This window comes from Helobdella robusta (assembly GCF_000326865.2).
Source record: "Helobdella robusta unplaced genomic scaffold HELROscaffold_4, whole genome shotgun sequence".
Taxonomy (NCBI): domain Eukaryota; kingdom Metazoa; phylum Annelida; class Clitellata; order Rhynchobdellida; family Glossiphoniidae; genus Helobdella; species Helobdella robusta.
This window is the reverse complement of record NW_008704902.1, coordinates 1163078-1179358: the sequence shown is the minus strand read 5'-3', so window position 1 is coordinate 1179358 and position 16281 is coordinate 1163078. Positions and strand designations below refer to the sequence as shown.

Below are 16281 nucleotides of genomic sequence, written 5' to 3'. Positions count from 1 at the left end.
CTATTTTTACAGGTAGGTACTAAAATAATATATTATAGATATCTGCAATAATAGGCAGACACACAAAGACGCGCGCGCGCGCACACACACACACACTGTTGTATAAAAGTATGTATGTATAAGTATATATACATGTTTCTAATTTTTATTGCTTATAACGAAAGTATAATTAAAACATATTCCCACCAAACATAATTATATACGTACTTAACTTGTGTTTTCTACTTTCCAGAACAATTTATTATTATTTAAATAATTATTAATTAATTATTTAAAAAAAATTATTTGCGCTCATTATCTCTAACTCGATGATATAAAAATCACCTACGTCCAATAAAAACAAATCGTTAAAAAAGTTTTTTGTCCAAATTCAGTCTTGCCACAACAACAACAACAACCAACAACCAACAACAACAAGACACTTTAAATTATGAAAGCTTTTCAACATTTTCTGTTCATACAAACATAAATACGCACTAACTTTTGGATTATTTGCTGTTTTATGAAATTGTTTCATCTGATATCATGTTTTTTGTTTTTTAATTAACAGACTGCGTGTCTGTTCGTGGAGTCTGGCTGACTTCTCAATCAAAAGCCATCATGTTACGATTTGCCGTACAAACTCACTTGCCCAAATTCGACACCGTCATTCAGAACGGAAACACTTGTGATAAACAACAACAACATCAACAACAACAACAACGACGACATGAACATCATCAATTACGGCAACGGCAACTTCAACAACAAAATTACAAATTGCATAATGATCATGATTACAACCAAAAACAACAAATTATAAACTCAAAATTTACAAACTGTATCGATGAGAACAACGAGAACAACAAAAACGTTGACAACAAGAAAGCCAAATACAACGCAGTAAGTGTGCCGGTGACAATCTCAGATAATCACAACGACAGCAAAACTAATAACCACAATGGACAGACATTGAACAAACTATCAGTTAATAACATCAACAATATTTCAAACAACAGAACAAAACCCAGCAACCATGAAGACAACATTGGTGCCATCACAGTTGCAACCGGCAATAAAAATAATAACTCCATCGTCTTGAATACCAACAACTCTTGCAACATAAATAACCACAAAAACCACGTTGATGACCTACACAAATCCGATGCTTTCGTGACCAACGACACTACCAACAACAACACTACCAACAACAACACTACCAACAACAGCAGCAGTAGCAGTATTAACAACACAAACAACAACAGTCCTACTAGCAAGAAGAGCGCCATCAAAAGATCAAAGTTCAAACGCAAGATAGCGTACAGCAGGGAGACCATCATCGAGCAACAGAAGCGTAGACAGGCGCTACAAAAGCGCAGCATGTCTATCGACGAGGGTGTCCAGGGTGATGTGAGCGATGACGTTGCGGCTGATGACTTTGTATCTGGCTTCCGCTGGAGTCTCAGGTCTGTCGACAGTTACGTTAACAACTTCAACAAAAAGAACAGCAACACCATTGGTAACAAGAGCATCTGCAACAACAACAACAACAACATCGGCAGCAACGCCACTAGTAGTTCGTCGTTGAACGATTTCGTTGACGACGACGGTGATGAGGATGATGATATCGACCTTGATGACGTTGACCTTGATCCGGAAAAACCCAGCAATGTGATAAACAACAACAAAAACGTAAACCCGAACAGCGTGAACAACAACAACGACGACGAGCAATGCAAATTGCCGGGAATATTTTCAGCCGAAAGAGAAGCACCACCATCCTCCACATCCATTTCAGCGCCTTCATCGAAGCTGCAGTTGTCGTCGCAACAGCGGGCAACATCTCTCACAATTGCAACCACGTCAACAAAAATTATGACAACAACAACATCAACAACTGCAACAACATCATCAACAACAACAACACCTGTGTTGAGTAAACCACCCTTATCTCCAACATCGTTATTCAATCATCAACATCACCTTCATCATCTTCATCATTATAATCATCCTTTAGGCAGACATAATGCTAAAATAACTGTCCCACCACCATCATCACCATTATCATCGCCATCTTCGTTTTTAACCGCTGTAACTAACTTATTCACCATTACGAAAACTCCATCTACATCATCATTATCATCAGTGACTTCAGTACAATCATCATCGTTATCGTCATCAACTCGCAAACAACTGCACAACATCACATTAACGAAACCGTCTAAAGGACCGAAAAAACTCGGTTTTACGATAGTCGGCGGTGTCGATTCCAACAAAGGTCCGGTTGGAATATTCGTAAAGACGGTTCACAGCGATGGCATTGCAGGAGCAACCGGGCAATTGGTCGAAGGTCAGTTACGGTTTTGTTATTTTTGCAGCAAATTTGTTCTTAAAATTTTTAAAAATACATCTTTTAGGTTTGCCACATAAATTAAAACTGAAACACTCGTGACAAGAGCGCTAAAAATATCACCGTTATAACAATTGCTGGCCTGCCAGCAATAAAATTAATATCTACAGCTAACATTAACAACATCATAACAAATAGCAATAATAACAAAATTGTTATAAATGAACATGGAACGCACGACTCAAAGTATTACAATTCATTTCAATTCAACACGTTCAATACTGTACAATACTAATCCTACCAGCAATCAACAGTAGTTCCATTGTTAAACTCGAAGCATTTTGATTGTTACACATTCATGCAAACATTCATGCAGAGGTAAACAAAGAGAAGCCTGTATGCAAGACACAAACTTTATACATACGGACAGACTTTATACGACATCGTGCACACACTCATGCACATACGTACACATACATGCATGCATACATGCATACATACAGACGTAGGCACACACAAACAGACACACATACATCACATGTGCGTTGCATAAAAAACATAAAATTTCATAAACCATGAACAACCCATTGCTAGCACATCAAAGGTATGGACTGAACTGAACACATGTGTTTGTTTGCTTATTTTGTCCTCTTTTCTCCTCTGGCAAACAATTCTTTAATTCGTCTGCACCGTTCAATGAACAAGCCACACAAACACGGCAATTTAACATTTGCATTTTTGCTGCACTTTGCATAATTATACAGAATATTTTTATTTTTTTATTTAAAAAATAAAATCAGACACTAAACAAAACATACCTACATCCAAATATCATGCAGGCATTTAAAGCAATGTTATATATCTACGTTCATACATCATATGTGCACAATTGTGAATCACCTTTTGAATATATTAAAATTTTCATGTAATTTTTTTTAATTCACAAAGAGTTAGTTGTGAAAATTATTTTTGATAAGTTTTTTTTAAAATGCTGTTTAAGTGTTCTGCACTGACTTCATTTTATAGTCGAGTTGGTTAACTTTTTTTTTGTTTAATTGAAGTCAACAATCAAAATTTGTTTGAAAACATGCGGAGGAATCTGCATGCATACACAAACATTCAAACAAAAAGCAGAAACATAAACGTACACATTCGACCATGTATGCAAACGCACACGTACACATACGCGCAAACAAACATACACACAAACATTGTTTAATCAAATCATCGTTGTCATTCATTTATTCTTTCAGCTCCTCTTCATTCATTCATGTGGCCGCATTAACGCTGACAGTTGACCTAATTAAGTTGCTTTTAATCTTCATTTAGGTGATTGATAAATCATACTTAATTGACAGTTGATGTGTCATTTAATCAAGCTATTTATGGCTCTTTGTCTTTTTACATCAAGCCGCTGAGAATTGTTGTTAAGATTGGAGAATTAATTAGAGTTGCCGACATTATGAATGCTGTTCATGGGGTCGTTGTTATGTTTCTGTAGTGGTTTAGTATTTTTTGTTGCTGTTTCAGTAAATTATGTACTATAATTATTTCTTGAATGACGTCACCGAGTGAATCTCAGTGAGATGTGATGAACATTTGTTACCACTCGCCATCGTCCTTATCGCCCAGCCCTGCCGTACCTTCACTAGGACCGACGTTATCACTTCTAGTCATCCATGTCCTCATCATATCATACTCATGTAATTATAATCATTTCATTATTATCATCATATAATCTTTACCAACCTTATCTTTAAAAATAATTTGATTGAAATAGCACAGCCGTTGCTAAATAAAACACTGTAAGAATAGCCATACATTAAAAATAAATGATGATACATACAAACGTGAACGCATACAAACAAACACACAAACATGAACGCAAACAAACAAACATACATACACGCAAACATAATAACATGCAAGCAAACATACAAAGATGCGCTTGAAAAAACATGAAGAAAGTTCTGAAACGAAAGCAAGCTCAACATGCGCAAACTCCACGTTAACAATGTTCTAACATCGTTTTTCTACGTTCACCTTTATCTTTATTGTATGTTTATATTTATTCTGAGTTGCATAGTAAATGCCCACACATACCGGCATACTTAAGATAACATGCACTCATCATTGTTTATCAGCGTTTATACAAACGAATGAACAAACGAACGTACGAACGTTGAGCACGTTCAAGTGAGCCTCGAAGTAGGTAGACTTCAATTTTCATTTCATTTCCATCATGTTGATTTGAACCCAACACTAACCAGGCGATGAAATACTTTCGGTGAACGGATCAGCCCTGACTAACGTAAGCCACAAGCAAGCTGTCGATCTGATCAAGAGTTCCTGGCGAGCTGGCCAGCATAAGAAGTTGGAGATGATGGTGATGAGGAGGAACCATTCCAACATCAACAGATCCAGGTGATTTGTGTGTGTGTGTGTGAACGTGTGTGTTCGTATGTGTGCGTGAGTGTACGTACGTGTGCGCGCGTGCATTGTGGCTGGTTGTGAAACTTGTGTAGTCATCAACATAGTCATTTTGGACGAGATGCATGTTAATAAATTAAATTTGTTCAAGTGCATATTAAAGTTGCTCATTGCCAACCAAGCACAATCACATGAAAATTTATGCAGACACACTCATAATGCAAAAAACACACAACCACACACATGTGCTTATGAAGAAAGTCACAGACAACAAACGTAATATTAGAGCCTGCACGCACAAATACAAACACACGATACAAACATGCACACGCAAACACGTTCGAGTGAACAAACTTTGACAATCGCCTATGCTGCTGCTGCTACTGCTGTGGCAGATGTTGTAGATGATCATGATGATAAGGATGAGAAGAAGAGGAGGAGGATGTTGATGATGATGACGACAATGAGGGTGATGACGATGACGTCATATGATAATACCGATGATTCAAATATGATGCGTTTAGGTAGATTTTAATTAACCGATCATTATATATTCGTTTCACTCGGATTGTGAGATGACGATGATGATGATGCAGCTGGCGATGATGATACTGATACAGCTGATAAGGATGATGATGATGATGCTGATGCAGCTGATGATGATGGTGATGATGATGATGATCATGTTGATATTACGGTAGTAATGCATATGTAGATGACGATGATGATAATTTAACATGATTGCTACTAATGAACATTAAAGGATGATTGGATGATGATATAATAAGGATTTCGTTCTACTTACTTAGTCATTAATTAACCAAATTGACTATAAATTAATTTAAATTCGATGAACAGAAATGATTCGCTGAGTGAAGATGTGTCATCATCATCATCATCTTCTTCATCGTCATCATCTGACAGACATTCATCTCAACATCAACAGCATGCTAACAAAATCAACGATCACATTGACACTTCTGACGACATTAATAACGAAAACAACAATAACAGCCAAAATAACATCAGCAACATTAACAGGATGAACATAAATGACTTGAACAACAACAACAGCAACTCTGACATTCTTTTTGAGAAAAACAACATAACCAACCAAAACCTAACAGAAAATAACAAACTTAATGTTGATAACATCCTCTGCAAAGTCGATGATAACCAAATAAAAATCAAAAAAGACACATCAGTCTTAGTTCATTCAGTAACTCTAAATAATGCAATTATACTTTCAAAAAATGTTGAAGTTTGCAACGACACCAACAACAACAACAAAAAAATTTTAAATCTCAACAGCCCGAACAATAACAACAACATTGGCAACACCAACATCGGCAACAACTTTCACAACATTTCAGAATTAACTGCAAGACTGCGAGAGCTTTCAACTAAACTGGCGATCGACACCAACGATAAAGGAAGCAACAGCAAAACTAAGAACAATTTAAAAATTTTAAACAACAACATTAATTTTTCCAGCAACAACAACAACAACCACTACAACAACAATAGCCTCACTACACACAACATTAATAACATCAACAACACTTCTCCGTCGTACTCCATCACCAAGTTAAATCTCAACAAAACTACAATATCATCTCCACCGATCAAAAAACCACCATCATTATCACTAAACTCTTCATCATCATCATCATTTTCATCTTCAACGTTCAAACATCATCTCAATGATGACGATGATGATGTTAAAACTGATGATAATACTGATAACAACCATGAAGATGATGATAATGACATCAAGAGGAATGACGACGATGATAACGATAATCGCGTCCAGACTAATTACGATAAGGATGATAAGGATGCTAATATTAACGATGATGATGTGGACAATTATGGTAATATTAATGATGATGGTGATGCTGATAAGAACGACGTGGAAGATAGTGATGATAAAAATGAAGTTTATCATTACGACCCATCACTACTTGATGCATTGAAACTGGAGGAGCTTTCCATAGTTGAATATTAAACTGAATTGTTTAGCATTGTTTAACTCTGCATTTGTTTATTCGTTCGTATTCACGTTTATTTATGTATTTTTGTTTAACTTTTGTTATTGCGTCAATAAACATTAACGGTTATTTTTTGTTTGTTCACTACGTATATTGTATATACGTATTATGTCATTGTACATAACTGTGATGATGTCATTGTACATAACTGTGATGATGTCATATCGTCATCGAATATTATTTAATTTATGTGTAGTTTTTGGTAACATCAGTACAAGTAAATGAAGAATCTAACTGGTTGGTACTTGAAGTTGTAATGCGTGAGGTATGTTTTTACTGTATATACTTACTGTACAACGTTATTGCACGCAAGCGTCGGATGCGTTATATACATTAAGTAAGTAATATACGTTATAAATGTTACTTATATGTATTATATATATATGTGCGTGTTTGTTTGTGTGTGTCCGTGTGTGCGTGCTTGTGTGCGTGTATGTGTGTGACCTGGAAATGATGGTCTACACTTCCATGGCGTGTTGATCAAAACGTGTTCATTGATACGAACACGTTTTGAACCATATTTATACATGTTTTATGTGTTATATTAATATAATACGTTTCAACTTGCTGTAGATATATTTGTTATACATGCTACATACATATTAATTGCAATATTTGCTCATTCTTCATTTTTTTAAGGTTATTTGTTTGTGTAATTTATTCCCAATCTATTTAAAAACTATTTGCTAATTTATTTATATATTCACTTTTGATGTTTAGTAATTCATCTAGAAAGTAGAAGAAATAGTTAATTTTCGTTAATTTATCTAAGCAATAAAATAAATAGTTTTATGCTTTTCTTTCCATCGCCATCCTGAAAAACTTTAATTAATTTTGCATTATTAATTGATTGATTGATTAGTTAATTAAATTATTTGATTTAATTTATTTATCAGCAGGTCATCATACAAGTAGAAACAAATATTTAATGATCGTACGCACGTATTTATAAATCAATTATAATGCTAGATCGATTTACAGCGTTTAGGTTTACAATATATCATCATTTTAATTCGTGTAACTACATGATATTAAGAATTGTATTTCTATTTTATTGATATTATGTGTAATTGCATGCGTGTGTGCGTGTGCGTGTGTGTGGTGTTAATACCATTGTAAAAATTGTACATTATAAAATACCGATATTAATTAATTAAATAATACCACAGAACATACCCTCAATGTATCGTTGAATGGAATTAAAAAGAAATCAATTTGAAAATTTTTATTTTCTTGAGTTGTTTTATTTATTTGAATATACAGTAAAATTATTTAGATGTGTGTTATAGTCGGGACCGGATTGATATGCAACAACAAAATATCGTATCTTAGATTAGGGATGGGCAAACTGCGGCCCGCAAAGCTATTTTATGCGGCCCAAGAAGCCTTTTTCGCCAAAGAAAGAAAAAAAGATCATCAGCCAGACATTTTGACCAGAAAAACCAGAAAAAAGAGCCACAAATTTTAAAAAATTCTTTCCCGGATCAAAAAAATTTGTCATTTAAGTACATATGCGGCTCTTCAAAGGTAAAATAGTTCTCATTGCGGCCCTCACGGCAAAAAGTTTACCCACCCCTTTCTTAAATTAATAAATTTTTTCTTGCATTTTTTAAGAACTTTGAAGACGTGTGTCTATCAATTTATTCAGATGCGGGCGACACTGAAACGAATTTAGACCGTCTCTAGATTACGAAATCTCAAATTTAGACAGTCTAGCTATATCACAAAATTAACACGATTGTATGTTTTGCAACTTTATTCAATAAAATGGAAGTAATCTACGCAGCGAAATTTTTTAATAACATTAACGTTGAAATCAATAATTAACCCATTTTATAAATGATGAAATTATACATCGAATCTTTGGAAAAGTAAAATAGATTTTAAAAAATCGTGAAATTGAGTATTAACTACAACGTTCAAATGAGTGAATGAATGAATAAATAAATGAATCAATAAATAAATTAAAAATAATCAGATAAATATACATGACCACATGTTTACATGACTAGCGAAGACACTCTGTTGACACAAAAAAATAGCTTAAACATTTAAACCCAAATGTTACCAAGAAAAGATTCGTAGAAATTAACAATTAGGTCTGCAGTTTGAAAGTGTTTCGATGCTTCAGATTGAAATAATTTTACAACTCAGTTAAGTTCCATCCATTACTAGCACACAAAAAAATTTTTTAAATAATTTCAATTTGTTCTATCAATAACTCAAGGATCATTCACAATCAACCCAAATATATAGCGAAACATGAAACCACAGTGAGATCAATAAAATATACTGGTGGGTGCTAACGAAATGTAGAGGAAAAAATTGTAGTAAATTGTCTATGTTTGTTCATTTGTTTATGTGAGAGTGTTTAGGTTTGTACGTTATTGTTTATTATTAACTTGGTTGTGTTAAACTTACTAGTGTGTAAGTTTAAGTTCTACATATGTGATGTACTTTTTTTATATGTACTCTGAAAATTATGCATATCCGTTTATGAAAATTTAACATGTGTGTGTGTGCGTGTGTGTGTACGTGTGTGTGTGGGTGCGTGCGCGCGCGCGTGTGTGTGTGGTGTCGGTACGTGTGAAAACTTCAGAAAGGTATTGCATGCATTGTGCTGCTGTACGTTGCGTGTTGGTGTCGCGTAAACTTGAGATGATCCTGATGAGATAAGGCGGTAAGAAGAAGCAGACTGATTGGGTATCGTAGCAGGTTCGAAAATAAATCATTGCATGTAATTATTTATTATATTTATAAATAATTAAAGAACATACATAAAGAAATAGAAAAAAAACAAATAAAAATATCTGTAAACGAATAAGTTGACGAAATTATTTTCAAATAATAACGAAATTGAAACGTCAATCGAAACGAAACATGTATACATCAAAGTACTATCAGCAACAGTAAAAAAATAATAACATCATTATTTTACTAATTTGATTATTTTATGAATAATAAATTATGAGTTATGAATGAATAATTAATAAGTTAATTAATTAATTATTTATTTATCTAATTAACTCATTAAATTTAGATCTAAATGTAAGAAATCCTTGAATGAGATATTACCCCATCATGTGAAACACTTCAGTTCAGCTTGTCATATAAACCGTCTTCAACCTCAATAGCTCAGATGAGCACTTAGTTAAAACTTGAAATTTCATTTAAACTTAAAACCAAAACATCAAAGGCAAGCAAACAAACAAACACTAAATACGTACACAGATATCTATAAAAAAATATATCGACATACAAGCTGAAAAAAAAACTTGCGTGTGTGTGTGTGTGTGTGTTTGTGTGTACGTGTGTGTGTGGGGTATGTGTGTAACGCATTATATTTTTCATTATAAAATACAAATCCATTACATATCTGATAATAATTGAATATGTAATCACTAAATGTGTGGCACTCCGATGATGGTTTTGTACTTTTAATTAAAATTTTTTCCATACTATCTAAATCTCTATTGCTATTTTTTTTTCTTCCGACAATAATTATAATAAAAAATATATCATCTATAAAAATAAAATAATAAAATAAATGAATATTTATAATGATAATAATAATAATGATAATAATAATAGTAATAAAGTATTGAACGTTGAAATTAAGCCACACAAGACGTCATTGTCTGAGTTGTTTATGGTAAACGAATAATGTCGAACTAATTTCAACTTTGATATTTGTTCAAGTATTCAAATGAAATTCAATAAAATGACGTCATAAATAAATAAATAATACTCATATTTTATCACTTCTCGTCAAATGCCACTTTGCTTTTTTAATTATCATCATCTAACATTTTCGTTATCACTTTTTTAAATCACATTATCATCAACTTGCTCTACTTGCCATCGTCATCACAACATCGATCATTTTTATCATCGTTGTCATCGTCATTGTTATCATCTTTAAAACTATCATCATTATCCCAATCACCATCTATTATTTCACCATCTTCACTCATATCACCACATTCTTCATCGCATCATCATCGTCGTCATCGTCAGCTTCATCATCATTGCCGTAACAGTTATATTCACTGTCATCACCAACATTTTCCCCATCCAATTACTGTCATCATCACATTCACCATTCTCGTCATTTTTCACCATTATCATCTTTTTCATCATCATTGTTTTCTCTCTATCATCATCTTCTTCATTTTTTCCTCCTCCTCCTTCTACTCATCTCCATCATCAGGCGTCTGGCGATGCAGATGACGTCGACGTTGGTTTCTGCTGCATGCCGAACCTCCTGTAAAAGCTCTGCACGTAAGTGAAGACGCACTTCCAGTCTGGAACCTTCATCATCACCATGTCATCTACTTCCAGCAAAGGAGCTATGTTGGCGCATTTTCTGAGGTTTTGTTTGGTAAGGATTTTTGTCGTTGGTGTTGTTGAATTTGTTGTTATTATTAATTATTTTTTGAGATGTTTTTGTTGTTGGTGAATTGCCATAAACGTTAAGGTCATGCTTGTCAAGGTCATTGTTGTTGGTGTGTGTTTGATGTGTTGTTGATGTTCGTTGAAACAACAACAACAACGACGACAACAACATAATGTTACTTCACTGTCCTTGAACTGATTCACAACACTTCTGAATTCAAAATTCTTCACTATAGCCCCCGTCATCAGTGTAGTAAATCAACATCATCATTCACGTGCTATCATCGTCGATACCATCATCACCATCATTATCATCCTCATTACATCATCATCATAATCATCAGCAGCAGCAGCATCGTCGTCGTCGACATCATCATCATCAGTAACATCATCGTCATCATCATTCCCACTAACTCGGCGACATCAAACGCCAGCGTGAAGTTGCCTCTTCTATTCTTGGGGTTCAACTTGCTGTAGTCGAAGGATTCTGGGTAGAAGTGGTGGATTAGGGCGCAGAAGGCCATGCCATCCGCCCAACTGCTCGAAAAGTTTGTGATGTTCACGTTCTGTTTGGAACGGCGATGGCAGAACTTTAATCATCATTAATCACTATTAACTTGTTTATTCATTTAAAAAATCAGAATCTGACAGACGCCGAATGTAATATTTGAATCGGGTATGAACTTTTATGTAACCCTGAACCACCGAGATATTTTTTATTTTGATGAGGATGACAGCGTTGAAATATGGTGAAATAATTTCATGTGCCATCCAATAAAATGTTAGATAAAAATAACATTTTATGATAAGAAGAAGGACAAACTGCAGAGAAATTTAAAACAAATATGGTTCAGCGATGTATTAAAAATACTTCCCAATGAAAATAAAAACTAAAGAACTGACCTCGTACTCCTTCGTCTGCATCTGACACCACTTGATCAGCATCTCCTTGATGGCACTTGGGTTCCTGGTCACCTGAGGTTTGCCCACTGAACTGCCACTGGTCGGACTGCAATGGTGGTGATAACATGATGATGATGATGATGATAATAATAATTTGATAATGACGATGATAATAATCACAAAAGTATGATAGTGATGGTTAATGGTAGTGATTTTGGCAAACGCGCAATGATGCAATAAGTTTTTAGAAAAAAAGCATTGATTTTTTAAGAATTATGATGATGACAACTATGATGATGACAACGATGATGATAATAGTGACGATGATGACGAGCATGATGACGTCACTTGTTTCCAGCTGCAGCGGCCATGTTCTGCATGACATCCCTGCCACCTGGCGACAGAAAACAATTAATTTTCATTTCAATCGATTATACTGTTTGGATTTTTAAAAACCATGGCGCTGATTTTTTAATATTATAAAAAAATTTTATGAAAAGAAGTATTCATTTTGAAAGTAATTTTAGAATAATTTTAGTCGGTTTCCTTATCATCATCATTATCTTTATTATCATCTGTATCATCATCGTCATCATCATCATTATCATCTTTGTTATCATCTATATCATCATCATCGTCGTCGTCATCATCATCAACAACAACAACAGCAAAAGCATTATTTTTATCATCCTCAGAATTATTTTTACTCTCATAAAAACTATTATCATTGCCATCATAATGATCATCATCGTCACAATTATCATCATCAACAACGTCATAGTCATCATCGTCGCCGTCACCATAGTACCCACCTGAATGTCTGTGTTTGTCAACAAGTTGTGACAGTCAATAAAGTTAATCAACACCATCTTTTCGTCATCTTCATTGTCCTTTACTTCATCATTGTCATCAACATTCCTTCCACCACAATCATCATCACCACCATCATCATCATCTTTGTCATCGCCATCATCATTGCCTTTGGAGTCAGTATCATAATCGCTACCGTATCACTGTACCGTGCTATTATAAATACTTGCTCGTACTAAACACAATTTTTAAAAAAGAGTATTCTGAATTGCTACTTATAATTACGATTAAGTATGCCTACAGTTTTATAGTTGCATTTATATTTGTACTATTTCCAGTTTGAAATAAGTATCTCATATTACAAGCACTGCTTAAATTTACAAATAAGTACAAATAATACAATTACTAGTTAGTACTACTCACAATTAGAAATAAAAGTATTTTTACATTAAAACTGCTGCAATATTACTTACCGGTGTTATAGATGGATGAGGAGGCTTTAGCATCTTCCTTCATCTTCTCCAGCTTCTTCTGCTTCTCCATGTCAGCCTGTTTGTGTTTTTCTCTCAGTGCGAGCTCGCCCGCTCCCATCTGATGATAATGATGATGGTACAATAGTGATGATGGTAAGATAATGGTGATGGTATGATGGTGATGATGGTACGATGGTGATGATGATGGTGGTAAGATGGTGGTGGTGATGATGATGGTACGGTAGTGGTGATGATGGCGGTGATGATGGTACGGTGGTGATGATGGTGATGAAGATGCGGTAATAGTGGTGATGAAGATGTGATGGTGGTGAAGTTATTATGACGATTACGATAATGACAGTAGAGCTAATATTTATCGCATCGTATGATGATGGCGATAATCTTAAACTGAAACCCGAGAAGGACATTGGAGATGGAGTATAATGTTGAATAACGCAACATGTAAATAAATATGACCACCATGCAAGGACATCCATCATTCAATGGCCGATGGATAAATTCGAAAGGACATTTGCCCTGGCAGAACGTCGAAATCATCCTTCATCCATCCATCCATCCATTCATCCATCCATCCATCCATCCATCCATCCATCCATTCATCCATCCATCCATCCATCCATCCATCCATCCTCGTCTTTTCTCACGAGTTTTATAATTAGATCGATAAAAAAAATTAATCTGCTAACTTATTATGAACTTGTGATCAAATTATGTCACTGGAGTTATCTTAAATTCATTCTATTAAATATTTCTATGTAATTTTTGAATAAACAGATATTATTTGTACGTGTGTAAAAAAATCTCATAAATCATAAATTACTACACACGCGCGCGCACAAACAAACAAACATAAACACACACACACGCACAAGAAGAAACACGTGAGTCAGGAGTTGAAAGCAATGTGTGAGCACTCGAGTTACATGCTAAAAAAGTTTATTATGGTTGGGTGAAGTTTTACTAACGATGAAAGTGAAAATATATAACTCTCGTATTACAAAAACGAAAGCAAAAATGTTTATATGGTGTTTAAGTTATCAACAACGTGACGTCAGTATCGACGTCATCATCATTCCAGGGACCTTATTACGTCACTGTACATTGTTCAATATTATTACATCATACGACACTAGCTATATTTCTGTTTCAACATTAAATATTGTCAAGAATTAGTACCATTATTCAGAATGCGCTTATTAAATCGTCCTTATCATCACTATCGTTTTCATCCCCGCCATCATCATTATCTTTGTCATCCCCAACATCATCATCACCATTCTCTTCCTCATCGCCATCCCAATCATCTTCATCATCGTCTGCAGCATCATCACCATCATCTTCATCATCACCGTCTTCATCATCACCGTCTTCATCATCACCGTCATCATCATCATCACCGTCACCATCATCTTCATCATCGCCAGCCTCAGAAACCTTCTTGTTAGCCTGTTCAGCGGCTTCATCTTTGAACTTCTGCAGCTTCTTCTGCTTCTCCTCCTCGGCCAACCTTAGCCTCGCCTTCACTGGGTCCTCTCGTGGCGGTTCCTCCTTCTTCTTTGCCTCTCTTTCAGCTGTTTTAAGGTGTGTGTGTATTTGTTTGTTAATTTGTTTGCTTGTTTTTTGTTTGTTTGTTCGTTCGTTCGTTTGTTTCCTTGTTTGTTTTGTTTTATATTCAAGTATATTTTTAATTGAAATATTTTGTGAAAGTAAAATGATACAAGTTACGATAATTAACTGAGTATCTGGCGGAAAGTAGTCAATATATTCACTTACGGACGAAACCAGCCAAAATTTCTATCTGGCTAACAAATTCAACACCAAATTTTGCGTAATCAGCAGATCTTAGGCAACAACAACAATAACGTGAACCACCAACAACAACAACAACATGAAACAACAACAACAACATGAAACAACAACAACATGAAACTCCGAAGTTAGAAAAGTTATTTAATGCAATCTTAAGACACCTGATTGCCTAACCTCATTCGCGTTACTAATCCCTCTCAGTTGCATCAATAAAAGAATACATTTGCAGCTGTAATAATTTGTTATTCATAATTTCTCATTTATTTTGCTATGTTAGATTGCGCTTGGTTTGTTTACTTATTTAATACATAAAATACTTACCAACACAGCAGAGTCTGTCTCGATAACTAAGGTCATAAAAGAAATATAAAACAAAACGTTTAGATAAAAATAAGAGCGGAAAAGAATTGAAAATCAAAAATCAAAAATGAAATACATTCCAATAAAATGTATAAGCAAACAATGTTTATAAAGATAAGTGATGATGATGTATGTACGTGCAAATGCACAGTGTAGGAATGGGACGGCAGACTGATTGATAGCGACTGAAATTGCATTAACAACAACGACCGGGCGATTGCGTTGTTGTGTTACTTACTCATGCCTTGTATGTCGTTGTTTTCGTTGCATTTGTTGTTGTTGTCGTAGTTGTTGTGCTACGTTATGTTATGTTGAATTTTGTAACTGTTGTTACATGTTGTACATCTACATACATTTGTACATTTTGACGCTGTGCAAAAAACATGTGCACGTTTCTTGCGACCGTTAAAATTTTTTTATCGATCTGACATCATTTTTATTGCGGAAATTAAGCGTAAGCACTTGGTGTGTACATTAAATATTGCGTTGTTTTTGCGCATGTGCTTGTTCTTTTGCGTATGTTTGTCCTTGCGTTCATGTTTGTCCTCGCTTTCATGATTTTTTTGTTTGTGTTTATGCTGCACACTTTTGTTACCTTCGTTAGTTTAGTATATTTAGGAAAAAACAAGAAATTGAACATGAAATTATGTTCAGTTATAAATTTTATTTGTACGCTTGCAATTCTTAAAATATAATGAAT

General features: G+C 34.5%; 2 protein-coding genes across 2 annotated transcripts; one reads left to right on the top strand and one right to left on the bottom strand.

Annotated features, from left to right (window-relative positions):
• Positions 1-600: 600 nt before the first annotated feature.
• On the top strand, positions 601-6767 carry HELRODRAFT_162134 (hypothetical protein; the record flags this gene model as incomplete). Its single annotated transcript, XM_009024425.1, has 5 exons — positions 601-2329; positions 2706-2707; position 3278; positions 4600-4715; positions 5706-6767. 5 exons carry the CDS (start codon positions 601-603, stop codon positions 6765-6767), a joined length of 2910 nt encoding a protein of 969 aa, XP_009022673.1.
• Positions 6768-11016: 4249 nt separating this feature from the next.
• Positions 11017-15944, bottom strand: HELRODRAFT_162133 (hypothetical protein; the record flags this gene model as incomplete). Its single annotated transcript, XM_009024424.1, has 7 exons — positions 11017-11176; positions 11620-11771; positions 12109-12214; positions 12457-12502; positions 13392-13509; positions 14847-14983; positions 15935-15944. The coding sequence occupies 7 exons, from the start codon at positions 15942-15944 to the stop codon at positions 11017-11019; spliced, it is 729 nt and encodes a 242-aa protein (XP_009022672.1).
• Between the last annotated feature and the right edge of the window lie 337 nt (positions 15945-16281).